The following is a 20,765-nucleotide window of genomic DNA, read 5'->3' as shown; positions in this document are numbered from 1 at the left end:
CTCTCTCAAAATAAACAAATAAAAACTAAAAAATTTCATCCCCAGTAATGCACAAAGCAGGACTTAAAACTGCCCAGGAAAAAATAATTCCAAATTTGCAAGTTTGCAAATATGCTATACAGGGAAATATGGGGAAAATAGGAAATGGTATTAAGGGTGATCTTTATTTTGTCCTTTATACTTTTCAGAATTTCCTGAATTTTCCACAATAGAATTGACAATCTCTTCAAAACAAAAGAGATTTCAAAACAATCTTTTCCCTTGAGAAAAGCCAAAGTGCTTGGGCAGTTTCCTCTGCCTACTCTCCGATCATTCCTGGACAATTCTGATTTGACATGAACATTTTCCACATGGCCGAGGTCACTGGGTTTTAAAAGACAAGTATATCAAAGGGACATATGGCTCTCTGAATGCCATGGCCATTCTCTCTAGGGGGAGTGTCCAGGAGGTTAAAAGGGCCTAGATTATGAAAATATATGCTTCAAACTCTTCCATCTAACTAACACTGCCTTGAAATATCAACTTCTTCCCTTGGCTATTGTACTCTATATCCTTTTGTAACCCAGTGTGGCTGATGAGTTTCAGCAGAATCCCTTGAGCAGGCTGTAGTAATGGGAAATGCAGAAATCTGGGCATGGGGATAACCTAGTAGAATGGATATGTTTTGTTTGCCTTTTCAGATCTATTCTCCTCTCTTCTCTGAGCCCTGGGAGGCCAAACCATGTTGACCTGATGGCTTCTGATTGGGTTCAGTCAATGGGGAGCACTAGTTGGAGACCAGATGGAAGGAACGAAGTAAGATTGGGCATTTATCCTCCAGCTCCCATCCTGCAGATTTACTGTGGTCTGTCTTCTACCAAAGATCAGAGTTCCTGCCAGGCATCCCTCTTCAGACAACAATCTCTATTTTCAGATTCCAGTAGCCAGTTCCCTGCCTCACTTCCTCAGGCAGGGGGTAGTGAGAGTGGGACTCCATTCTTATCACACTAAGCCTCATATGCTCTTCCTTATTACTTGTCTACATCTGCCCATATCTTTATTAAACTCTCCTCGAGTTGTCTGCTGGAGTTTGTCTTGTGTTTCCTGCAGGAACTCTGAGAGATATATGGACAGGCACAACCCTACAAATGGGTGGATAAATTCCCAGAAAAGTCTTCTCTTCTTCTCCAACAAAAATAAGAACATGGAAGAAAAAGAAATTTTCATAGTTTCTATTACCTCCTACACTCATTGTGATGACTCAAAGTCATCCATCAAAGTCAGATCAGAGAATTCTGACTAATAGGATGACACAGAGAATGGTAATTTCCTTTTTGGTAAGCCTTTGGGGAAGGGCCGGGGGTGACTTGTGAGCCAGGAAACGTAGAATTACGAGAAAGTGTTCTTCGGAGGATAATGCCTGTGATACACAAAGTGACAAGGTAAACCATGGAGAGGCCAAACAAGAAATCTTACCCGGCCATCACTTGTCAGGAGGATGGAGTCACTCTTTATGTCCCTGTGAATCACTCCTTGATTGTGAAGGTAGGAGAGAGCTCTCAGAACTGATAGACAGACGGTGGCTATCTGTTCTTCATTCATTCTAGAAAGGAAATAACATTTAAGGAACAAAGACAGGTTTAAGAACATCTTTGAAATGATCAAGAGGGGCATCTCTCTTTGGTTCTAGTGTACCAGTCCATGCTCTCCAGCCCATGTCTGGAAAAATCTACAGGCAAGAACAAAGAAGTCTTAGAATCTGACTCCCAGAACCTAAGACTTGGCACTGATGATGACAGGGACCAAAGGAAAGAGACCCCCTACTGCTGGCTTTTGGGTCATTAATGCAAATGTACTTCTTTAGACTTTCATGGGTAATTCCTTAGGTATTGACAAACCTCCAGCATCCTACAAGTGCACTGAATAGAACCAAGTTTCCAAGTATGCCTATTAGGTGACCTTGACCAAGCCCTTTTTTCCTCATCTTGGGAAATGAGGACTTCAGTGCTGGACTCAGATAACACAGTCTTTGGATCTTGAAAACCCCCTAGGATTACCCCTGCCTCTAGGAGCTGGAAATCCCTGTTGCCCTAGATCCTTTCATCAAGAAAACTGGGCTTAGTTAGTTACCAATAACTAAGCATGAATGGATGATACTTGAACAAATGGATCATGGGAATGAGAAAGGCAAGCACGGCACTGGATAAGTGCCTCCATATTTCATTGCTACACCCTTATGAAGTAAGGTTCTGGTTTCAGAGGAGACTGAGGTCAAGTAACCTGCCCAAGGTGTCACACAGCTAAGAAGTTGACCAGATCATTATTCTAACCCCACCTGTTTTTTAGTTCAGACCCATGCTTTTCCACTGTCTCCATGGCATCACAGTGACATTGCAATTCATACGAATGGCTTTTCAGCCATTGAGAAACCCAGGTGGGAAGAATTATTTGGATAGCAGGGGCTGCTCAGTGCCCTTAAAATGATCCAGGCGGGCATCTGGCTAACTCATCTAGGTATAAAACTTCCTCCCTCTCGGAGAGAGTGTGAGATCTAGACCAGATAGCAAATGTGAAAAGAGTTCCTAAAACAAACCATCATACAAATAGAGCACACTCTCAGGGGAGAAAGAGGCTGTAACTGACCAGAGGCCAAATTTAAGGACTGACTTGGGAAATAATCTTGAGTAACTCTTAGCTCAGGAGGACAAAGAAATGGATGACCCTGAATTTGTTTCAGTCTTGTTGATACCAGCAAACACTGAGTAAAATTAGAATTCAAAGTAAAATCCAAGGAGATGGTCAAATGGGAGAATGTTGAGGGTATAAAGTGGATGGGTATCCCTTCTCTTCGAAGAGGCTACTTCCAGCAATGCATCGGTCTGCTACAAAGGCAGGCAAGAAGAAATGGTCTTGTCTGGAGGAATGGAAACCTACAACTTCTGTGTTCTCAGCTCTGTATGAGTGGGCTGGTCAGCGTGCTGGATTGTTTTGAGATGACAACTCTCCCGTCTGCCCACAGCATAGCCCTCAGAGGTTTAGTATCATCAGCAGGGATAAGCTCAAATATACCTTAAAAATGATTCAGGAGCAAGTATCACCTTCTCTAACAAAATTCATTTTTCTTGGATTCAATGAGATTCAAGTTATTTGAAGCAGACATACAGATTACTTACAGGTCAACTACAACAAAACTTAATCGAATCTGAGCCCCCATCACAGACTGAAAAATCACTTTTAAATGGCATATGTGACAAATGGTACTGATCATGAATTCAATGGTTTTGAAATTTTGGTACAGGGCCCACTGTAGAAAGACTGCTTTCCTACTTCTGCAGGAAGGAAGCCTGAACTGGGATAAAGATGCCTCAGTTCTGGAGTAAATTCTAAACTCAAATCCTGGCTCCATTTTGTAGAAGATGTGTGTAACGGTTATGTGAGTTAATAATGTATGAAGTGGTTGGCATTTCTTTTGTCTTCTAGAACCTTCTGTTCCCTGGAAACCAGTAGGATATAATTTAACAAGATGCTAGGTAGGGCTAAAACTTTGGTATGCATAGGAAACACCTGAGACTCTGGATTTCTAACAAGCACCTAAGTGATGTTAATGTTGCTATTCTCCAGACAACACTTTGATTAACAAAGGGTTAGATATTTCATCAATCAATCAATCAATAAAGCAATTATTCAATAAAGCATTTATTGAATATCTCATATAAGAAACTGAATAATTTAAGGATTAAAGTCTAAGTTTAGAATTAAAAGGATTTCAAGTTCTAAATATTCAGTGTTCCTTGACACACAACTTCTCCCTGCTCTCTGTAGCTATGCTGCCTTCAATGGGAGATTATGGACAAAACTGGATGGACAGAATTAAAGAACACAATGGATTCCAGAGAGGCTAGCTCTTAAGTGGATCCCACAGACACACAATAAGAACAAAGAGAAAGCTCTAGAGAGACATGTGTAGCTGTCTGAAGCTCTCCAGAGCCAGAAAAAAGTCCTCTCCTTTGGACATATTCTTATTAATTAGATACAAGTCACATTTGCCTTATGCTTAGGTGTCTTCAGTATATTTTTTCCTGTAACTTAAGATGATTTTATGTATGTTTTGGGGTGGTTGTGTCCTATGGCTATACCAATAGGGATCTGCCATCTGAAAGGTTGGTAATAATGTTCAGTGTCTTCCCTCATATTCTTTTGTTTTTAGATAGTCCACTACAGACTGAATGCTGTAGGGGTCACAATGGACGTATCAGCTGATTTTAGTGGAGAAAGAGCAGCCTATTCTATCCCTCACAGTGTCTCCCAGTACCTTCTTGTTAGTTTGCCCCCCACCCCCACCCTGTTTGTCTGGATTCACTTATGATTTAGGCACCATCAGCTAACATTCAATGCTTCTCCTTCTTGAAAATCATCTCATCACTCCTTGGAGTTTTATTTACTACGAAGAACAAATTTAAAGTTTGCCAAATGTAATGTGGTTTTTTTTTTTAAATATGTCTGTTCCTTAGAACCTTGCTCCTCCAAGGTGGTCCATGAAGTAGGAGCATCAGCGTCATCTGGGAGCTTGTTAGAAGAGAGTATCATGCCCTTTCCTATTGAATCAGGATCTGCATTTTACTGAATTACCCACAGGCAATTTGTACGCACATTAAAATTTGAGGAACACTGTCTGAGCACATACTCTTCATCAAAGCCCTTTTCCTCCCCACTGTCTTCCTAATAAACTCTTATGTTTCTCTCAACACTCATCTTGGTTATCACCTTATATTGGGAATCATTCTTTACTCACCCTGTTAGAGATATTCTGGTATCCTTTCTTTGCTACTTATATACATCTTTCTAAATCTGCACAGGTATTATAATGCGTTTATTTCTAACCTGTGGCTTCCTTGATGGAATATATTTGAGTCTTAATCATTTGTATTTGTGTATCCAGCACTCAGGAAAGAGCTTGGGACATCAAAGGTAATCAATAAACACTTCATGAAATGACTACAACTGATATGTCAGGGAAGCAAGTAGCAGAGGTAACAATGACAATTAACCATTGTTAATTGCAAAACTATTTAAAAATAGAATTGAAGAATTTCTATTATGTAGGTTTCTTATTATGACATAAAACTCTGACTAATCTTCCACCTGCCTCCTCCTTACCCAGGTACCCTTCGTGGCATGAACACATAGCAAGAGCATGGCAACTCCCGATAAAATTCAGTTTTTTTTAAAAAAATACATAGGAGCAGGAAATTCTATTCTATTCTATTTCGCACTAAAAGCCCATTCTCAGCAGCCTATTTTAAATCATTGGGTATTAATGAATTTCTGGAGCACAAGGAGAATAGAATGTAAACTGAATGAATGAATTACACACACATGATATTGCAATAGGCACATAAGGAACATAAAGAAAAAAGGCTTGTCCTATTCCCTGACTTCCAAGGGCTTACAGTTTATAAAGAGTTCCTAGAGATAGCCGTTGAGGACTTACCCTGGAGAAGAATAGTAAGCACTTGGATTTTTTGTCTGGATAATGAAGAGACATACCTGGTATGAGTGACAATGTCTGTCAAGGCACCACCTTCTAGAAATTCCATAACCACCCAGAGCTCATCGCCGACAAGGTAGCTGTTGTACATGTCAACCACGTTGTCATGGTGGTAATCCCGCATTATTACAACCTGGGCAAATGGAAAGATGCTTCGTGACTTGTGGAGGTGGAATTTGGCTTTCTGTTCTCTTGAGGCCACACCTGTGCTATGAGTACAGTTGATTAAGAAATACTGACTTGGGGGGAGATTTATTCAGGAGTCTACTATAGACAAAAGACAGCATTGAAGGGAGCCAGTAGCAATAGAAGGAATCAAGTTAGTAAATTCAGAGAAAATGGCAGAGCACTGAGTTTGGGGATAATAAGAGTGAAACAGACAGAACTCTGGCAAGGTGTGTACTCACAAGAGGGAGTTTTGTTGACTATTGGGGGGGGGATAGGATCAGGGGGAATAGGATCCTAAGAGTCTCCTTCAGACTACACTATCCATGCTCTACTATTGGTTAGCCTGGCAAAAGCGTCACCAACTCTAAATGGTAAATGAGTGAACGATAAGTAGGTCTCAGAAGTGAATGAAGTAAACAGCAGGTGTGGGGTGACATGAAGCTAACTTAACATCTTGGGAGAAGGTCTGGGGTGAGTGTGAGGGAGGTTTGGGCTGAATACTAAGGATTGGCCTTGAGGGTAAAACCAAATATGACTCAGGCATACAAAAGGCTAACTTGAACTTGCTTACTGGAGAGCACATCCAAGAATTGCTGCCCTGTGGCTGCTTCTGGTGACATTTTCAGAATGAGTGTTAAGTAATAAATTACAAAGTTATCTATGTCATATTGCTCTGTCTGCACTAGCATTGTGATTTGGAAATAAGTTCCAGAAATCAGCATCGTGGAAGTGACAACCTGAAGCCCACTCCCCTGGTGCTCTCTATGAGATGTGGAACATAGGAAAACATGAACCATGGGGGCTGAAGATGGGGAGGCCACTGATGGCCTCACATGAGCCTCCATAGAAGAGGGATCCAAAGTCACATGTGACTGTATTTTTATAATGTCTCTTAGGGCATGTGGGTGGAACATCCTTTGCTAGAGACTGACATATTATCTGATATTGGAATCCTGAATTGGTATCTTTAAGATTTAAATTTTCCATCCACAAAAGCTCATCTCTCTTCCCTCAACTTTCATAAAACCAATGGATGAATATTATTCCAAAACATCCTGTGTTCTTCAACACAGGAGCTCATGTTTTTCCACCTATGTGCATTTTAGAGCTGTCATGTATAAACAGTGAATGAAGAAGAGGAAAATTATGTGAAACAAGCACATAAACAAAGGTTAATTCCTTAATATATCAATAGCTCTTCCTTATAATAAGACAAATGCTACCACCCTATTTGAAAATGGTGCAAAGGACATGTGGCTTAATGAAAAAATAAAAATGGCCTATAAACATAAAAATTCAGCCTTACTTGTAATAATAGTGTTAATTAAAGCAGGAAGATTTATTTATGTCTATCAGATTAACAAAAGTCCCACGACAGTGTCCAGTGCTGGTAAGGATGATATAAGACTATCAGTGAGGGTCCTCATTGTTACACACTTTATGGAAGTCAACACTTTATATCACTTTCTCTAAAGAGAAAAAATTAGAAATATTAAAATATTAAAGTAGCAATTTCTTGGTTGTGAGATTATAGGACATTTCCTATATTTTCCAAAGGAAGAATTCATTATTACTATAGTTAGGAAAGCATACCTTAAATTTCCTCAAGAGTGATAATCCATCGGTAAGCTGACCTCTGTTTATTAAGATTTTTAATTTTTATTTAAAAAGTTGTTTTAATATTTATTTTTGAGAGAGAGAGAGAAAGAGACGGAGATAGAGCATGAACAGCAGAGGGGCAGGGAGTGAGGGAGACAGAGAATCTGAATCAGGCTCCAGACTCTGAGCTGTCAGCATAGAGCCTGATGCAGGGCTCGAACTCACGAACTTAGCACAGAGGCTGATCCACATGAAGTACTTTGTAAATGTAGCAGCCATACATGCATAGTAAAAGACCAGAAGGATTATGGGGGCGCTATTTTTGTATTTATATTTTCATTGCCTTCTAGTGTCCTACACTGTACATGTAATATTTTTGAAATGAGAAATAAATGTTACACGGGAGAGAAAGAATGATCTGACACACCACGTACCTCATTAAAGAGCAGTTCCCGTCTCTGCTGCTTACGGAGATCCATTTTCTTCACTGCAACTTGTTTCCCTGTGTGTTTCTCGGTTGCAATGCACACAATGCCGGTTGACCCTTCTCCGATTTTGATAAAGTTGTCCAAGTATTCCCTGGGGTCTCCGGGGCTGACCACCAGCTGCAGAGCAGCCCGAAACTGTTCATGGGACACCCTGGAGGGCTGCTGGTCTGAAGAGGAGCCCCAGCTGGGTGGCGGGTAGGTGCTGGATGAGATACTCAGAGAGCTCAGGTAAGAAGCTGTGGAGATGTACTGTGAGCTGGTCTGCAGGGAGGGGTGGTGGTACAGGGTGGCTTTGTGGTACCCAGATGGGTACTGGTGGCTGCTGGAGGAGTAGCCCGCTTTGCTTTGACTTTGAGGTAGTTTGGCGGGCCCCCTGGGGTAGGTGTCAGACCCTGACAGCGGAGGACTGAGGACCATCTGTGCTCGATCGTAATCCACCTGGGAAGACAGACACAGATGGAGAATAGTTACATGCCAAATCTGAAGGCCACAGTCTGTGAACCAACCCACAGCTGGCCTGAATATATAGTGTCATTATACAACATGGTTATGGGTTGACACTTTGTAAGGTCCCAGGGTGCCTCTGCTTCACCATTTACCTACCCTCTAACCTCTCCATCCAGACTCTTTCTTCTCCTTTCACTACTAAGATCCCCAGAAGCAGACCATGAGACCTGGATTTTAATATAAGTGGTGGCAGATGGTCCCAGGACTTAGGAAGTGGTACAAAGTAGGGGAAAATTAATAAAGGGAAGTATGGTGGTTAATTTTATGTGTTGACTTGGCTAGGCCATGGCATCTAGTTTTTTAGTCAAAAACTAGTCTAGATAATACTGTGAAGGTATTTTTTTTAGATGTCATTGCCATTTAAATCAGTAGATTTTGAGCAAAGCAGACTGCCCTCCACAAAGTGGGTGGGCTGCATCCAATCAGTTGAAGGCTTTAGGTGAAAATACTAAGGTCATCCACAGAGGACACACACACACACACACACACACACACACACACACACACCTCTACTGGCTCTGTTTCTCTGGTGAACCCTAACATTCACAGCAAGTAACCAATGAAGCAGGGAACCCAATTCCACTAGGTAATTCTGCATCCTTGGAGACTATATTAAGACTATACATAACCTTGGAGTTATCCCATCTGAGGGGTAGACAGCAGGAATATATATGCACCAGCTCCCTGCAAAACACTGTTTTAACATCTGCTTCCATGGGCATTAGTTTCCTCGAGCTTCTAACCTGCCATGTTCTGGGCTGGGTAGGCTCTAGTGGGGAGAGAATGCTCTTAGACCAGAATTTCTCAACCTTGGTACTACTGATCTTGGGGTCCAGATAACTCTCTGATGTGGGTGAATGCCCTGGGCATTGCAGGATGGTTAGCAGCAACCCTGGCCTCTAACCCCCAGATGCCAGGAGCAGCTACTTCTGCCAGTTATGACCAGCAAACACTTCTTGAGATGTTGCCAAATATCCCCAGAAAATGGGCAAAATTGTTCTTGACAGAGAACTATTGCTTTAGACAAGGAAAGCAGTGTTGGCAGACAGAAGCAATAGGTGATGAAGGCAAAGGACTGGGTACCAACTGTCACCCACTGCTCCTAGGAAAGGGCTTTCTCCCCCTCCTGTGAACCACAGGGAGAGTTTTAGTTAAAATGTGCCTTATCCAACATGTATTTAGGTCCTGTTTTTGTTTTTGGGAATAAAAGTTCCCATATGTCATTAAAGGGTGTTGGTCTTCAATGAGAAATTTCCAGGATAGAAGGCCTTTGCTTATGCTTATATCCTCATATACTCATATACTTATATGCTCATATACTCATATGCTTATATCCTCATATACTGGAGGGGGGATGTACTATCCACACACATAACCTAGCAGATATATGTAGAAGGAAAGATCTGACTCCCTGTGCTAAGCAGCTTTTCAGTATGGACCATAAGGTAAACACATGCAATGCTCTCATCAAATAAGTAGAAATATAATTGAGAGCAGCCAAAATTTGCAGGGCTGTGTGTGTGAAAGGAAATTTGGTCACCCTTCAAAAGGATTCTGGCAGAGAATGTTCTACTCTGGTTATGAAGGGTGGATCGAGGGAACTCAGCTGAGGGGCACAGGGAGGGCAGAGAGAACAAGGGTAGGGGCAGCCAGTGAGGGGTTTATGTGATACTCAGTGTACATTCCAGCAACCGCTCCCTGAAAGGGATCAGGGAGGGTCTTTGACCAACCCTGGAGTGACTGAGGTTGTGCATATACCACATCATACCATATTAATCTCCTTGACCAGTATAGAATGCACTGATTGATCAGTGCACTCATATGTAATATTCTGATGACAACACAGTGCTGAGTACACAGAAAGTGCTCAAAAAAGATTTTTTGATTAGACTAACATAGCACCCTAGGAAATCTCTGCCACTCTACTGGGATGCACAGGAAATGACATGTATGTGCCCCCACCCCCATTCACCTCAAGGTGCCCCCAACCCCCATCCACCTCCAGGATCTTGATCTACTCTAATATATGGGTCCTGGCTACACATAGCTACTTAATTGAAATCAGTAAAAAAATAAAATTCAAATAAAAAATTCAGTTCCTCAGTTATATTAGTCACATTTTAAGTATCCAATAGCCACCACTTTGCACAGCATAGATATACAACATTTCCACCACTGCAGAAAGTTCCGCTGGGTGGTACCTTTCCAAATAAATTCATTGCTCCCATGTAGTACATTCATGAAGTCCACTGATTAATATTTGAGCAACTATTAGGTGATAGGCACCATTGTAGGTGCCATGGGAAGGTGCAGCAATAATAAAAATGGATGGTATTTCTTCCCTGTTGGGGTTTGCATTCTCGAGGAGACAGATAATAAACATGAAAACCAATAAATATACAATATGCAGTGCAGTAGCAATATAGATATGAAGAAAATAAAGCAAAGAAAGGGGCTTGCGATTAATAAGATGCCATCCCGGATGTGATGGCCAAGGAAAGCCTGTCTGAGGTAGTGCCATTTGAACAGTATCTTGGCTGACATGAGGGAACAGGCCCAATGGCTATGTGGGGAGAGGTAATTTGGGGAGAGGGCACAGCACACCCAGGATTCTAGGCAAATACAGGCTTGAGGAACAGCACAGAGGCTCTTCTAGTGTGAAGGGGAGTCAGTTTGGAAAGATGGCCAGAAAAGCAGCTAGGAGGCGACTGTGTAGCCCATGGCAAGGGCACTGGCTGTCACTCTGAGTGAGTGAGATGGGAACCCCTGGAGGTTGCTGAGAAGAGAAGAGAAACATGAGTGTGATGTTGATGGTGAGCTTGATTTGATGCTGACCCGCAGACTGGAGGAGAAGAGACCTTTGTGGTAACAGTGGAAATAGGGATGTCTGTTAGCTCATTGTGGTCCATGTGAGTTTACATTGGCTGTTATAGTTGGAGTAGTCCCCTCCTACAGTGTATCAGGCTAATCTGTGTGACCAAAAGAATATAGTGGAAGTGATAGCAAGTGCCTTCTGTGATCAAAAAAGATATTGTGGCTCCTCTGCCTTTTCCCTTGGATACTTGCTCTGATTTTCTCCTGCTGCTGTGTCTTGAGGACACTCAAGAATCCTATCGAAAGGTCCAAGTTCAAGGTTTCATGCCAAAAGATGGAAAATCAGGCCTTCCACCAATAGCCATATGAGCCATCCTAGAAGTGATTGTCTGGTCCCAGTCAAGCCTTCAGATGACTAACCCTGGCTGACATCTTGACTGCAACCTCATGAAAGACACAAGGCTAGAATCATCCAGCCAAGTTAGTCACAGAGAATTGACCCACAGAAACTGTGTGAGGTAATAAATGTTTACTATTGTTTTAAGTCATTACATTTTGGAATAATTTGTTACATGGCAAGAGCTAACTATTACATAAGGGAAACCAAGAATTCCGACACGGCTGTGTTAAGTTTGGGAGAGCCATCAAGCATCCATGCAGATATGTTGCCTTGGTGACTCAGACATGCTTTGTGTCCAGGAAAGAGATGAAGCTAAGACATGCATCTGAGCATCACTGGTGTTTAGTTGGTATTAAAGCCATGACATTGCATGTATAAGAGAAAATCCAAAGGCCCCAATATTCAAAGACCAGAAAAGGCAGGAAAGGCCAGAGGATTTTACATAAAGGAGCAGAGAAGAAGTAGCCAGCAATGTAGGAAAGAAAGTAAGGCACAAGGTGGTCCTGAGTCAAGGTAGGAAAACATTTCAAGAAGAAAGAAGTAATGACATATGTCAAATGCCATGGAGCACTGATTTAGGATGGGGCATGGTGCTCATTGGATGTGGCAATATGGTGGTCATCTGGAAGAAGGCAGGTGTCCCAAGAAGCTGCCTCATCACACAGCATGAACAGATTCCTACTCCACAAGTCTGGCAGCAAGAGCTGAACACAGTTGGCTCCTTAAAACTGCTAGGGTGGCACCATTCTCACTTCTTCCGCACTGTTCACTGGCTCCCAATGACAGTGCTGGCTGGTGCCCTTCCAGCAGTGAAGTCCTTCCCACTCATGAGAATAATCCACTCAGGTGGATCACCACTCAGGCAGCCTTGCACCACTCAGTAGGAACCAGGATACTGTGACACCAGGGCCCAGTCCTGGCTGTTCAGTGAGAGAACACATGCTTTTGAGCGACGTCATACTCAGGGTTCAATTCTGACTCTGATGGATTTAGTCAAATCACTATGCCTCTCTGAGCCTCAGTTTCCTCATCTGTAAAATGGGGATCATAAATTCCTCCCTCACGGGGTTTTTATAAGGCTAAAGTATAGCAACCTAGAGTAACCTAATGTCTAAGAAAACAGGCTCTTGGTTCAAAAGTTGTGTGACCTGGGTTCAAGTACCTAAACCCCTGTGCTCCAGTTTTCTCATCTGTAAAATGGGAATTGTAATAAGAGTAACTACCTCTTTAGGTCATTGTGAGCTCTGAAGGGCTGAATGCACAATCCTAGGATTTGAATTGTGACTGGCCAATATATTCTATGTGCTGGGATCATTATTCAAAGTCCTTAGCATAGTGGGAATGTAAGAGAAGAGAAATAGTAAAAAAATTTTTTAAAGCCCAGCTAGCATTTATTGACTATAATATACTAGTAGCATATGTATTCCGATACTAATGTATAATGTATCCTCAAAACAATCAGAAAAGGTGCTTTTAATTATAATCTATTGAACACTGTATTATAATTAAGATACTGTATTTGAAATCATGCTGAAATTTAGAAGCCACTGGATTTGTGCTACACACAGGGAAAACTGGTGTGTTTCTGTGATGTGGGGAAGGGGAATAAAATGTCAGCGTGAATTAAACAACTGGGTTGTTCCCTTAAATGAAGTTTGAGATTAGCCAGGCCCAGGCTAATTACAAGGCCAGCATGTGAGGGAAGGTGGGGTCTATGAGTTTTCTTTTTGAAAGTATGTCCTGGGAGCTATCACATGGCCTCATTCTGTGGTGTCTTCCATGGAGGACTGGCTCCTGTACTTTAAGGGAAATTGAATTCATTCCCCACAAGCATGTTTAACTGATCTCTGAAGATATATTAACAATAAAAAGGCTGTATCCAGTAGGAATCGCAAACACCGCTCCACACTGCATCAGGCCACTTTTCTTCTTTACCAACTGTCAGCAGCATTATCCAAGTCTACTCTTAGCAGCCGCGTGTGGCATAAAGAAAAGGAGGCTTGCCTGCACGAATGGGACCATTTCCAGTTAGAGCCGGCAGGCTGAGTTGTTCGCTGGGAGCTAAATGTCTTTGAAATTAGGTCTTTGAGACAGAACTGTGCTATTGTTTTTCATGGCTGCCAGTAAGAGGCGTAGACTCAAAAACAAGTGATGGATGAGAAGCAACCTCTCTCACAAGAGACAATTTTTGAGACCAAACTCAAGATGTACTATGGAAGGAGAACTGACTGCCTCTAGGGAGAGAACATGTGGTCTTCCCTCTGGGTTTCCGTCTGTTCAAGGAGAAGATGGCAGACAAATTGCTGACTTTGGGAAGCAGAAGAAGTGAGTGACCCGGCTCAGGGCCACCATGTTGCTGACCAATAGCCTTCAGTTGGGTCATTAACCCACCCCAACTGTGGGTTCCACGATGGTATTTCTGGCCTATTTGTGGTAGTCTCACTCTTTTTCACTCTGAGAGTTAAGGGGGCGATTTATCCCATTTTATTGTGGATAAAATGGAGCCTCAGGGAGGTGAAAATACTCCACCTTCCTCAGCACCGCCGCTAGCAATCCAAGGCAAATGGCCCCATTCCCCAAAGAGGATTGCACAACCCAGTTCTTCTGCTCAGGTCAGTCTTTCACTCGCAGGGGGAGGGTGTCTAGATGACCCAGGTGGTGGGCCCATGGGCACCACAGACCTGCTTTCTTGCCTGCCTTGGCATTTCTACCATTATTTGTCACCTCCCTACTCTGTGTAATCAAGGCTGAGGCACTCACTCCTTGAAAAAAATGCAGGGGCATGTTATTGGGAGCCAAAGGAGGGCCTCTTCCATTAACAAACTGCTCTGTTAGAAGTCTATCCTTGTAGGAGTGGTACATAAGAATGTTAATGATGATATTTGACATTTGCTGAGTGTTTTCCATGGGCCAGGGACTGTTTTAAGCACTTTATATATATATATATAGATGCATTTAAGCCTCATGTTATACAATGGAATAGACTCTATAGTTGTCCTATTTTACAGATAAGAAGAGTGAAGCACAGTGAGTTTGAGCAGCTCAAGCAAAGGTCCTAAGGCTATTTAGAAGTAGAGTTGTTTGGGGCACCTGGCTGGCTTAGTTGGTTAAGCATCTGACATCGGCTCAGGTCATGATCTCACAGTTCATGAGTTCAAGCCCTGTGTTGGGCTCTTTGCTGACAGCTCAAAGCCTGGAGCCTGCTTCAGAGTCTATGTCTCCTTTTCTCTCTGCCCCTCCCCTACTCACACTGTCTGTCTGTCTGTCTCTCTCTCAAAAATAAATAAATATTAAAGAAAAGTAGAGTTGGGATTTAAATCCAGATACTGTCACTTTAGAACTTGGGCCTCTGATATGTTCTCAGAGATACCCTTCAGTGATAAAAAGGTAGAAGTGGTCATGACAGAGGTGGGCATGGTGTGGAAAGGCAGTTACAGAGCAAAAGCCTGGTTAAGGTGTTTCACCGAGGACTCAGATGTCTGGGAAGCTGGGAGCAGAATGCCAGAAATGCAAGGGCCAGAAAATGATGAATGATAATGCTTGGGGTGGTGGGGGAGGTGAAGGTAAAGTGTTTCATTTTTTGAAGTCTTGGTTTAGAGAAATCAGCCAAAATACACAGCAAAGAAATTATCATCACAGTGAAATGAGCTGATATCTATGTACAGAACTCATTGCTTTCATTTTTGCATAGGCCAGACCAGAACTTTGTGTTCACCTATAATAATGCCCTTTCTTTGGCTTAGAAGAAGCAAGCCCAGGCTTTCTTCTGTAACAAGGCCTCATTGCCCTCTTACATGGCTCTTAAACTGTTCTAACTATTTCATTGGCCCACTCTAAATCATCTTTCCCGTGATACCCTATATTTGAAAGAGGGTGAGAAAAATCTGATGAATTTGTTGTCTATTGTTTTGTACAGACACATACATGTCTGTGCATGTAAGCAAGTCTTTCAAAGGAGTCAAGCTTGACTGTGTGATCTTTTTTACAACTTTATCTACAAATATATATTGTAGGGGGAAAAAAGGAGTACATTCAGAGTATAGTATCTTCAGACAGATGTAGGGTTTAATCATTAGTGAAACCACAATGCAGAAGTGGATCAGCGAAAGGTACAGATATTTAATGAGCAAATCCAATGTATTTCTCACAGGATTTCCAAAAGATCTATGTATGTGGTTCACCTTTGAAGACCTTATTACAAGGGCACAGGACTAGAAGCAGGGGTGGAAAGTGACACCAAAAAGGCTTTCTTCCCATCCCTCCTGAGGGAATTGCTCTGGGATTTTGTGAAAGAGTAACTTCATAGAAGTGAAACCATGGTCTACATACTTTCAAGGCGGGGGTGGGGGGGAGACTTCTGAATGGCAAGATGTAATAGAGCAGACTAGACTGTGTTGCAAATTATCACCCAGCCTGCCAGGTGCTTAGCTGTGATGCTACAAGACCACTAACTGTCGCTGAAAATCGAATGCATTCTGAGAAGGAATTCTCTCTACAGGAATCTTTAAAAACATTATAGAGCTTATATGCAGTCTTGGTTTCCTTTGTCTTTGAAATGGTTAATAACATACATTCTTAGTTTAGTTTCTATGTTTTAGTTGCTTTTTGGTATACCAAACAAACTAATTCTTAAGGAAATGTACCTTTTTATGTCTCTATTCAAACTCAATCAAAACATAAGGGCACAAAATAAATAATCCAGGGCTAACAACTTGGCTGGACTACCATTTGACAATGAGCACAATGTCTCCAAGGATAGGGTCAGACACAGGCTTGCAATGTATCAAAATTATAAATAATTATAGCAATGAATTCATTTAATCAATCAATTTCACCAGTGGTACGCTGGGGTGGATGGGGGCATAAAACTCCACACAGCTATCAATTGCTCCGATTACAGCTGGCTGTCAGCCAGAATTCCCCTGATCCATGTTCGTTAAATGCACATTAATCTGAATTTGGCAGTGTAATCAAGGACCTAACTGAACTGTGAAATTGAATTCTGCAGTAGAACATCATTTGACCATTTTATGCCAAGGATGGAAAAAAAAAAGGTCTGGTGGGGGGAGGGCAGGAGAAAGAAAAAAAAGAAAAAAAATCCTGAGGCAGCATCTATTTGTCACCTGGCCTTCCGTACAGGTGACAGGGAGGCTGTGACTAGGTTGTGCTGGACTGGGGCGGGGGTGTGTGTGCCTCTGTGCCCACAGAATGGGGACTGCGGAATGCTCCATGAAAGATGGACAGTCTCTCTTTCCACTTCCCACAGAGCTACAAGGGATGGGAGGCAGCCAGTTCCAGTGCTTGAGTGTGATGCTCCAATACGCCTTTTTGGAGTACAGTGAAGCAAAGAGACTGCTCAGCTCAAAAATGAAAGAGCCAGACTGGGTGTTGTTCGTTCTACATAAATCAAATGTGGGATAAATGTGAATCATAGACCTCTATCACCTGAACAAGGAAAGGACGTCTTCAATTGTCCTTACTTGCCTCAAAGGGAAGTGTAGCAGCACCAGCCTCGGCTTGGGGAAAGGAGAATGACTGCCCATAAAATTCAGTGAGAATCAGTAACTCCCTTTCTCTGCGGGGACATTTTAGAGGCTGGCAATTAGGGGAAAGGGATTCATTAAATCCTGTGACTTGAATATGTATTTGCTCTCATGTATCCCTCTGGTTGTGCTCTGCCATGCCAATTCTCCCTGCCATGAGCAGGAATGGCACTGATGGGGGCTGTGCCCCCGCTGCCCTCAGGTGGGGGTGGGGGGAAGCTACTGCATTCTAATAGAACAGCAGCTGGCGCTCCTGCTCGAGGCAAGACTTTGACAAGTGCCCAGCCATGGCCAGTTTCCTCCGATTTACTTATTTTCATTTACAAAACCGAGTGGCCCTATTTCATATTTGCCCTGCCTAGATAACAAAGGGACACAGTGCACAATATAAGCTGCCATTCAGTTGTGGTAAGAGAAGCAAGCATAAGCTATCACTGCCACTGAGTAGCGGTCAAGAGTAGGTCCTGTTTGGAACCTGGAGAATCAAGGGGTCTGCTTCAGGCTCTGATGCAGGGGCCGTGGGAAGTAGGTTACATTCCAGATAGTCAAACACTTGCTGAATTTCTAAACTGCTTGTAGCGGGGAGCCACGCACCATATGTGTTTTGCAAGGAGATCTCCCATGCCATGGTACTGGATTCCTATTTAGGCATGTAGGAACTTACATCTTATGAAGGTGGAAGAGTCATGCTTTACCCTGCATTACAAAATACAAGGCAAATCCACACTGAGAGACTGTGGACAAGTGGCTTATGACCTCTACAAGGAGGCAAAGCCTAGTTAAGGAAATGAATAAATCTGTGATCAGCAGGCTTAAGCCTACAGGTATTTTAGGCTCTTCCTCCACCTCTGAATTGGTATATCCAACTAGCCCTCTGCCCCCTGCCCCCGCCCCGCTTGCTGCTCCAAACACAAAGAATGCATCTGCTGTTGAAGAGCAGATTACTATGGCCTGAACTTGGTCACTGCCTGCAGATACAGGGGTGGGAAGAGGGGTATCGGCATCCCTGGGGATTGGCTCCCTGCTGCAGAATATGGTTCAAGTGTGTCAGGGCCTCTGAGACAGCTGGGACACATATTGCCAGGTTAGAGGAATTTCATTGTAATTTGGTAATGGAAAACTCACTCATAATTTACTTTGGACCACATGAATATTCATGGGAAGAATATCCATTCATAAGCAAAGGACCCCTAAAGTCTTCCTGCCAAAGGAACAGGTGTCTGAGATAGTCTGCATCACCCCTTTGGATGTTTTATGAGCCAGAATGAACACCCTATAAGAGCCTATATGTAAAGAAAAAAATCAAAATAATACCCATTGTTATATTAAGTGATTAGCACCTCTCTTTCCTTCCCTCTCTTCCCCTGACCTCTGATTTTTGTTGCAGCTCATATGATTTTACCAGCATTGGCATGGTGTTACCCATCAGGCCCCACAGGACCTTTGAAAGTGTTCAGCTGGAATCCTTAGTACATACGAAGCTGAGGTTTTATTCCTGGGCCTTGGCCGAATCTGGGTGTACAAGTGTGCCACAAAGAAGAGTGAGCCATTCAATTATTGACACAGGAAGACAGAGCACACCAGCTCAGCTTTTTCCTTCCAGGTAAAGCAAAGGGATAGTTGAGCAGTGAGAAACCATTGACCTGGGGACCCCAGAAGAAAGATCTGTGGAATCACGCCAGTGTTCTTGCACCCTCTCTCTCCACTCAGAATCCCTTACTATGTCATCTGTTTGGGCGGTCCTGGATCGCAGCTCTGGTCACTTTGCTGACTGGTGCAGAGCAGATGCTGCGGGTAATGTGGAGGGGTCGGCTGGCAAGAACCCATCATAGTGGAGATGCTGTTACGTATGATGATTCTCACTTGAATGCTGCTAAATATTCTGCTCTCTTAACATCTGGCCTCCCCGGGCAAGTCTGAGGATTTCATGGCCATCCTAGAGAGTAAAGCAATCAATAAGGTGGTGGGATTGGGGTCCTTCAGCCAGCTCTGTCACTCAGGAGACGCAGAGCCTTGGGGGAAGGCACATAGCTACTCTGGCCTTCTGTAACCTGCATCTTTAGGATGAGGACAGCAGTACTTATGAGTCTGCAAGGGCAAAGTCACATGGAACTTGTTCCCGTATTTTGTAAAAAATGTAAAAGATTACACAGGGAGGATGTTTCTATGGCTGGCATTAGCAGATATGGGGGCATGTTTTCCAACCAGAAATATTCCAGGGAATAGGGGCGAACACTGAGTGTCTGCCATGGGATAACTCCTTCACATTTACTGATCTTTTTAAATCTTTAGAATGAGTTCAAAGTAGGTATGGAAACACTACCTACTTTGATGAGCACACTGAGCACAGACAAGATCATAAAGCCAGTAAGTGCTTAAATCCAGAGAATTCTACTTGTGTTCTGAAATGTCTTCTGTTATGGGTGAGAACATCTGGACTGTCATTTACAAAAGAGAATAACACTGTCACTCAAGGTAGAGTGAGTGTATATGAGAGTCTCAGGGATTGTTACTCTTTTTTAAATTTTTTTTAACATTTTTCATTTTTGAGAGAGAGAGACAGAGAGAGAGAGTGCAAGATGGTGAGGGGCAGAGAGAAAGGGAGACTAGAATCCAAAGCAGGATCCAGGCTAGGAGTTGTCAGCACAGAGCCCAACAAGGGGCTCGAACCCACAAACTGAACTGCGAGATCATGACCTGAGCCAAAGGTGGATGCTAAACCAACTGAGCCATCCAGGTGCCCCACGGAGCATTACTCTTAATGCTGCTTTTTAACCAGTGCTCCCAGTTTTTTGCCCACAAATCAGTCTGAGTGACACTACAGCATTTCTCAGAGGACTTTGCCCTACCAAGAACAGAGAGAATAAAGGACAGTTCCCATGTACCCCAGATCCATCTGTGACTCATCACCCATTTCTCACCAGCAAGGTGAGGGCTGCCTGTGGTGTGCGCATCTGGGCCCTGAGGTCTCAGAGCTGTCTTTCTCCTCCTCATTTTTCTTCTGTGGAAATAGGAGTGTTCTGGAATATATAGACTTTGGAGTCAGATGAACCTAATTTTGGATCCTGACTTAGCGGTTTGCCTTCATATCCCTGGGAACTTGGTAAAGACTTAGCCTCTGTCTTTCAGCTGTCTCACGGTAAAATGGAGAGGATCCTGAAATCTTCCAAAATCGTCATGAGGGCTCAATGGGGTAATGGTTGCCAAACACTTAGCACAGTCCCTGGAATAAGGTAACCCTCTGTTTCACGTCACAGCTGCCATCTGGCCACAGGCTACACATACAGATGCATGTGTGTATTTGTAATGAGGCTGCTGTAACTATTGACTTACGTAACCCTCACACATGATTGTCCCCATTTTATAGGTAGAGAAGTAGAGTTAAGCGATTTACTCCCCCAGTTGTAAATGGTCATGTCAGGACTGAAACCTAGGCTGTCTACCTCCAGCACCTATACCCTTGAATGCCAAAAGGCACTTGACAGATGAGTAGCTGTGGAGCTGTGGTTGTCCCCTGGGACTCAGTTTGTTTCCTGCTGCCCCACTGGTCATTGGACAGTGTCTGGAAGTACGTTGGATGCTACAGGAAGAGCCACTGGCACTTAGTGGTAGAAGACAGGGATGCTGCTCATCATCCTACAGTGACAGTTCCTCCCCCCCCCCCCCCCCGCTACAAAAAAACCTATCAGGCCCAGAATGTCCACAGTGTGGAAGCTAAG

The 20,765-nt window shown here is 43.1% G+C and overlaps 1 protein-coding gene across 2 annotated transcripts in view; it reads right to left on the bottom strand.

Moving 5' to 3' along the window:
• The window catches only part of PAK5 (p21 (RAC1) activated kinase 5), a 281,523-nt gene that overhangs the window by 15,701 nt on the left and 245,057 nt on the right, over nucleotides 1–20,765 (bottom strand). For both annotated transcript variants that reach the window (XM_029917126.1, XM_029917127.1), the window contains exons 5-7: nucleotides 7,729–8,220; nucleotides 5,527–5,660; nucleotides 1,456–1,582 (exon numbers count right to left, since the gene is read on the bottom strand). In XM_029917126.1, the coding sequence (XP_029772986.1) occupies nucleotides 1,456–1,582; nucleotides 5,527–5,660; nucleotides 7,729–8,220 (753 nt within the window). The remainder of the gene's footprint in view (nucleotides 1–1,455; nucleotides 1,583–5,526; nucleotides 5,661–7,728; nucleotides 8,221–20,765) is intronic.

The sequence above is a fragment of the Suricata suricatta genome, chromosome 12 (genome assembly GCF_006229205.1).
Source record: "Suricata suricatta isolate VVHF042 chromosome 12, meerkat_22Aug2017_6uvM2_HiC, whole genome shotgun sequence".
NCBI classification, from domain to species: domain Eukaryota; kingdom Metazoa; phylum Chordata; class Mammalia; order Carnivora; family Herpestidae; genus Suricata; species Suricata suricatta.
Note: the sequence above shows the minus strand (reverse complement) of the source record. Positions and strands in the feature narration are given on the sequence as shown.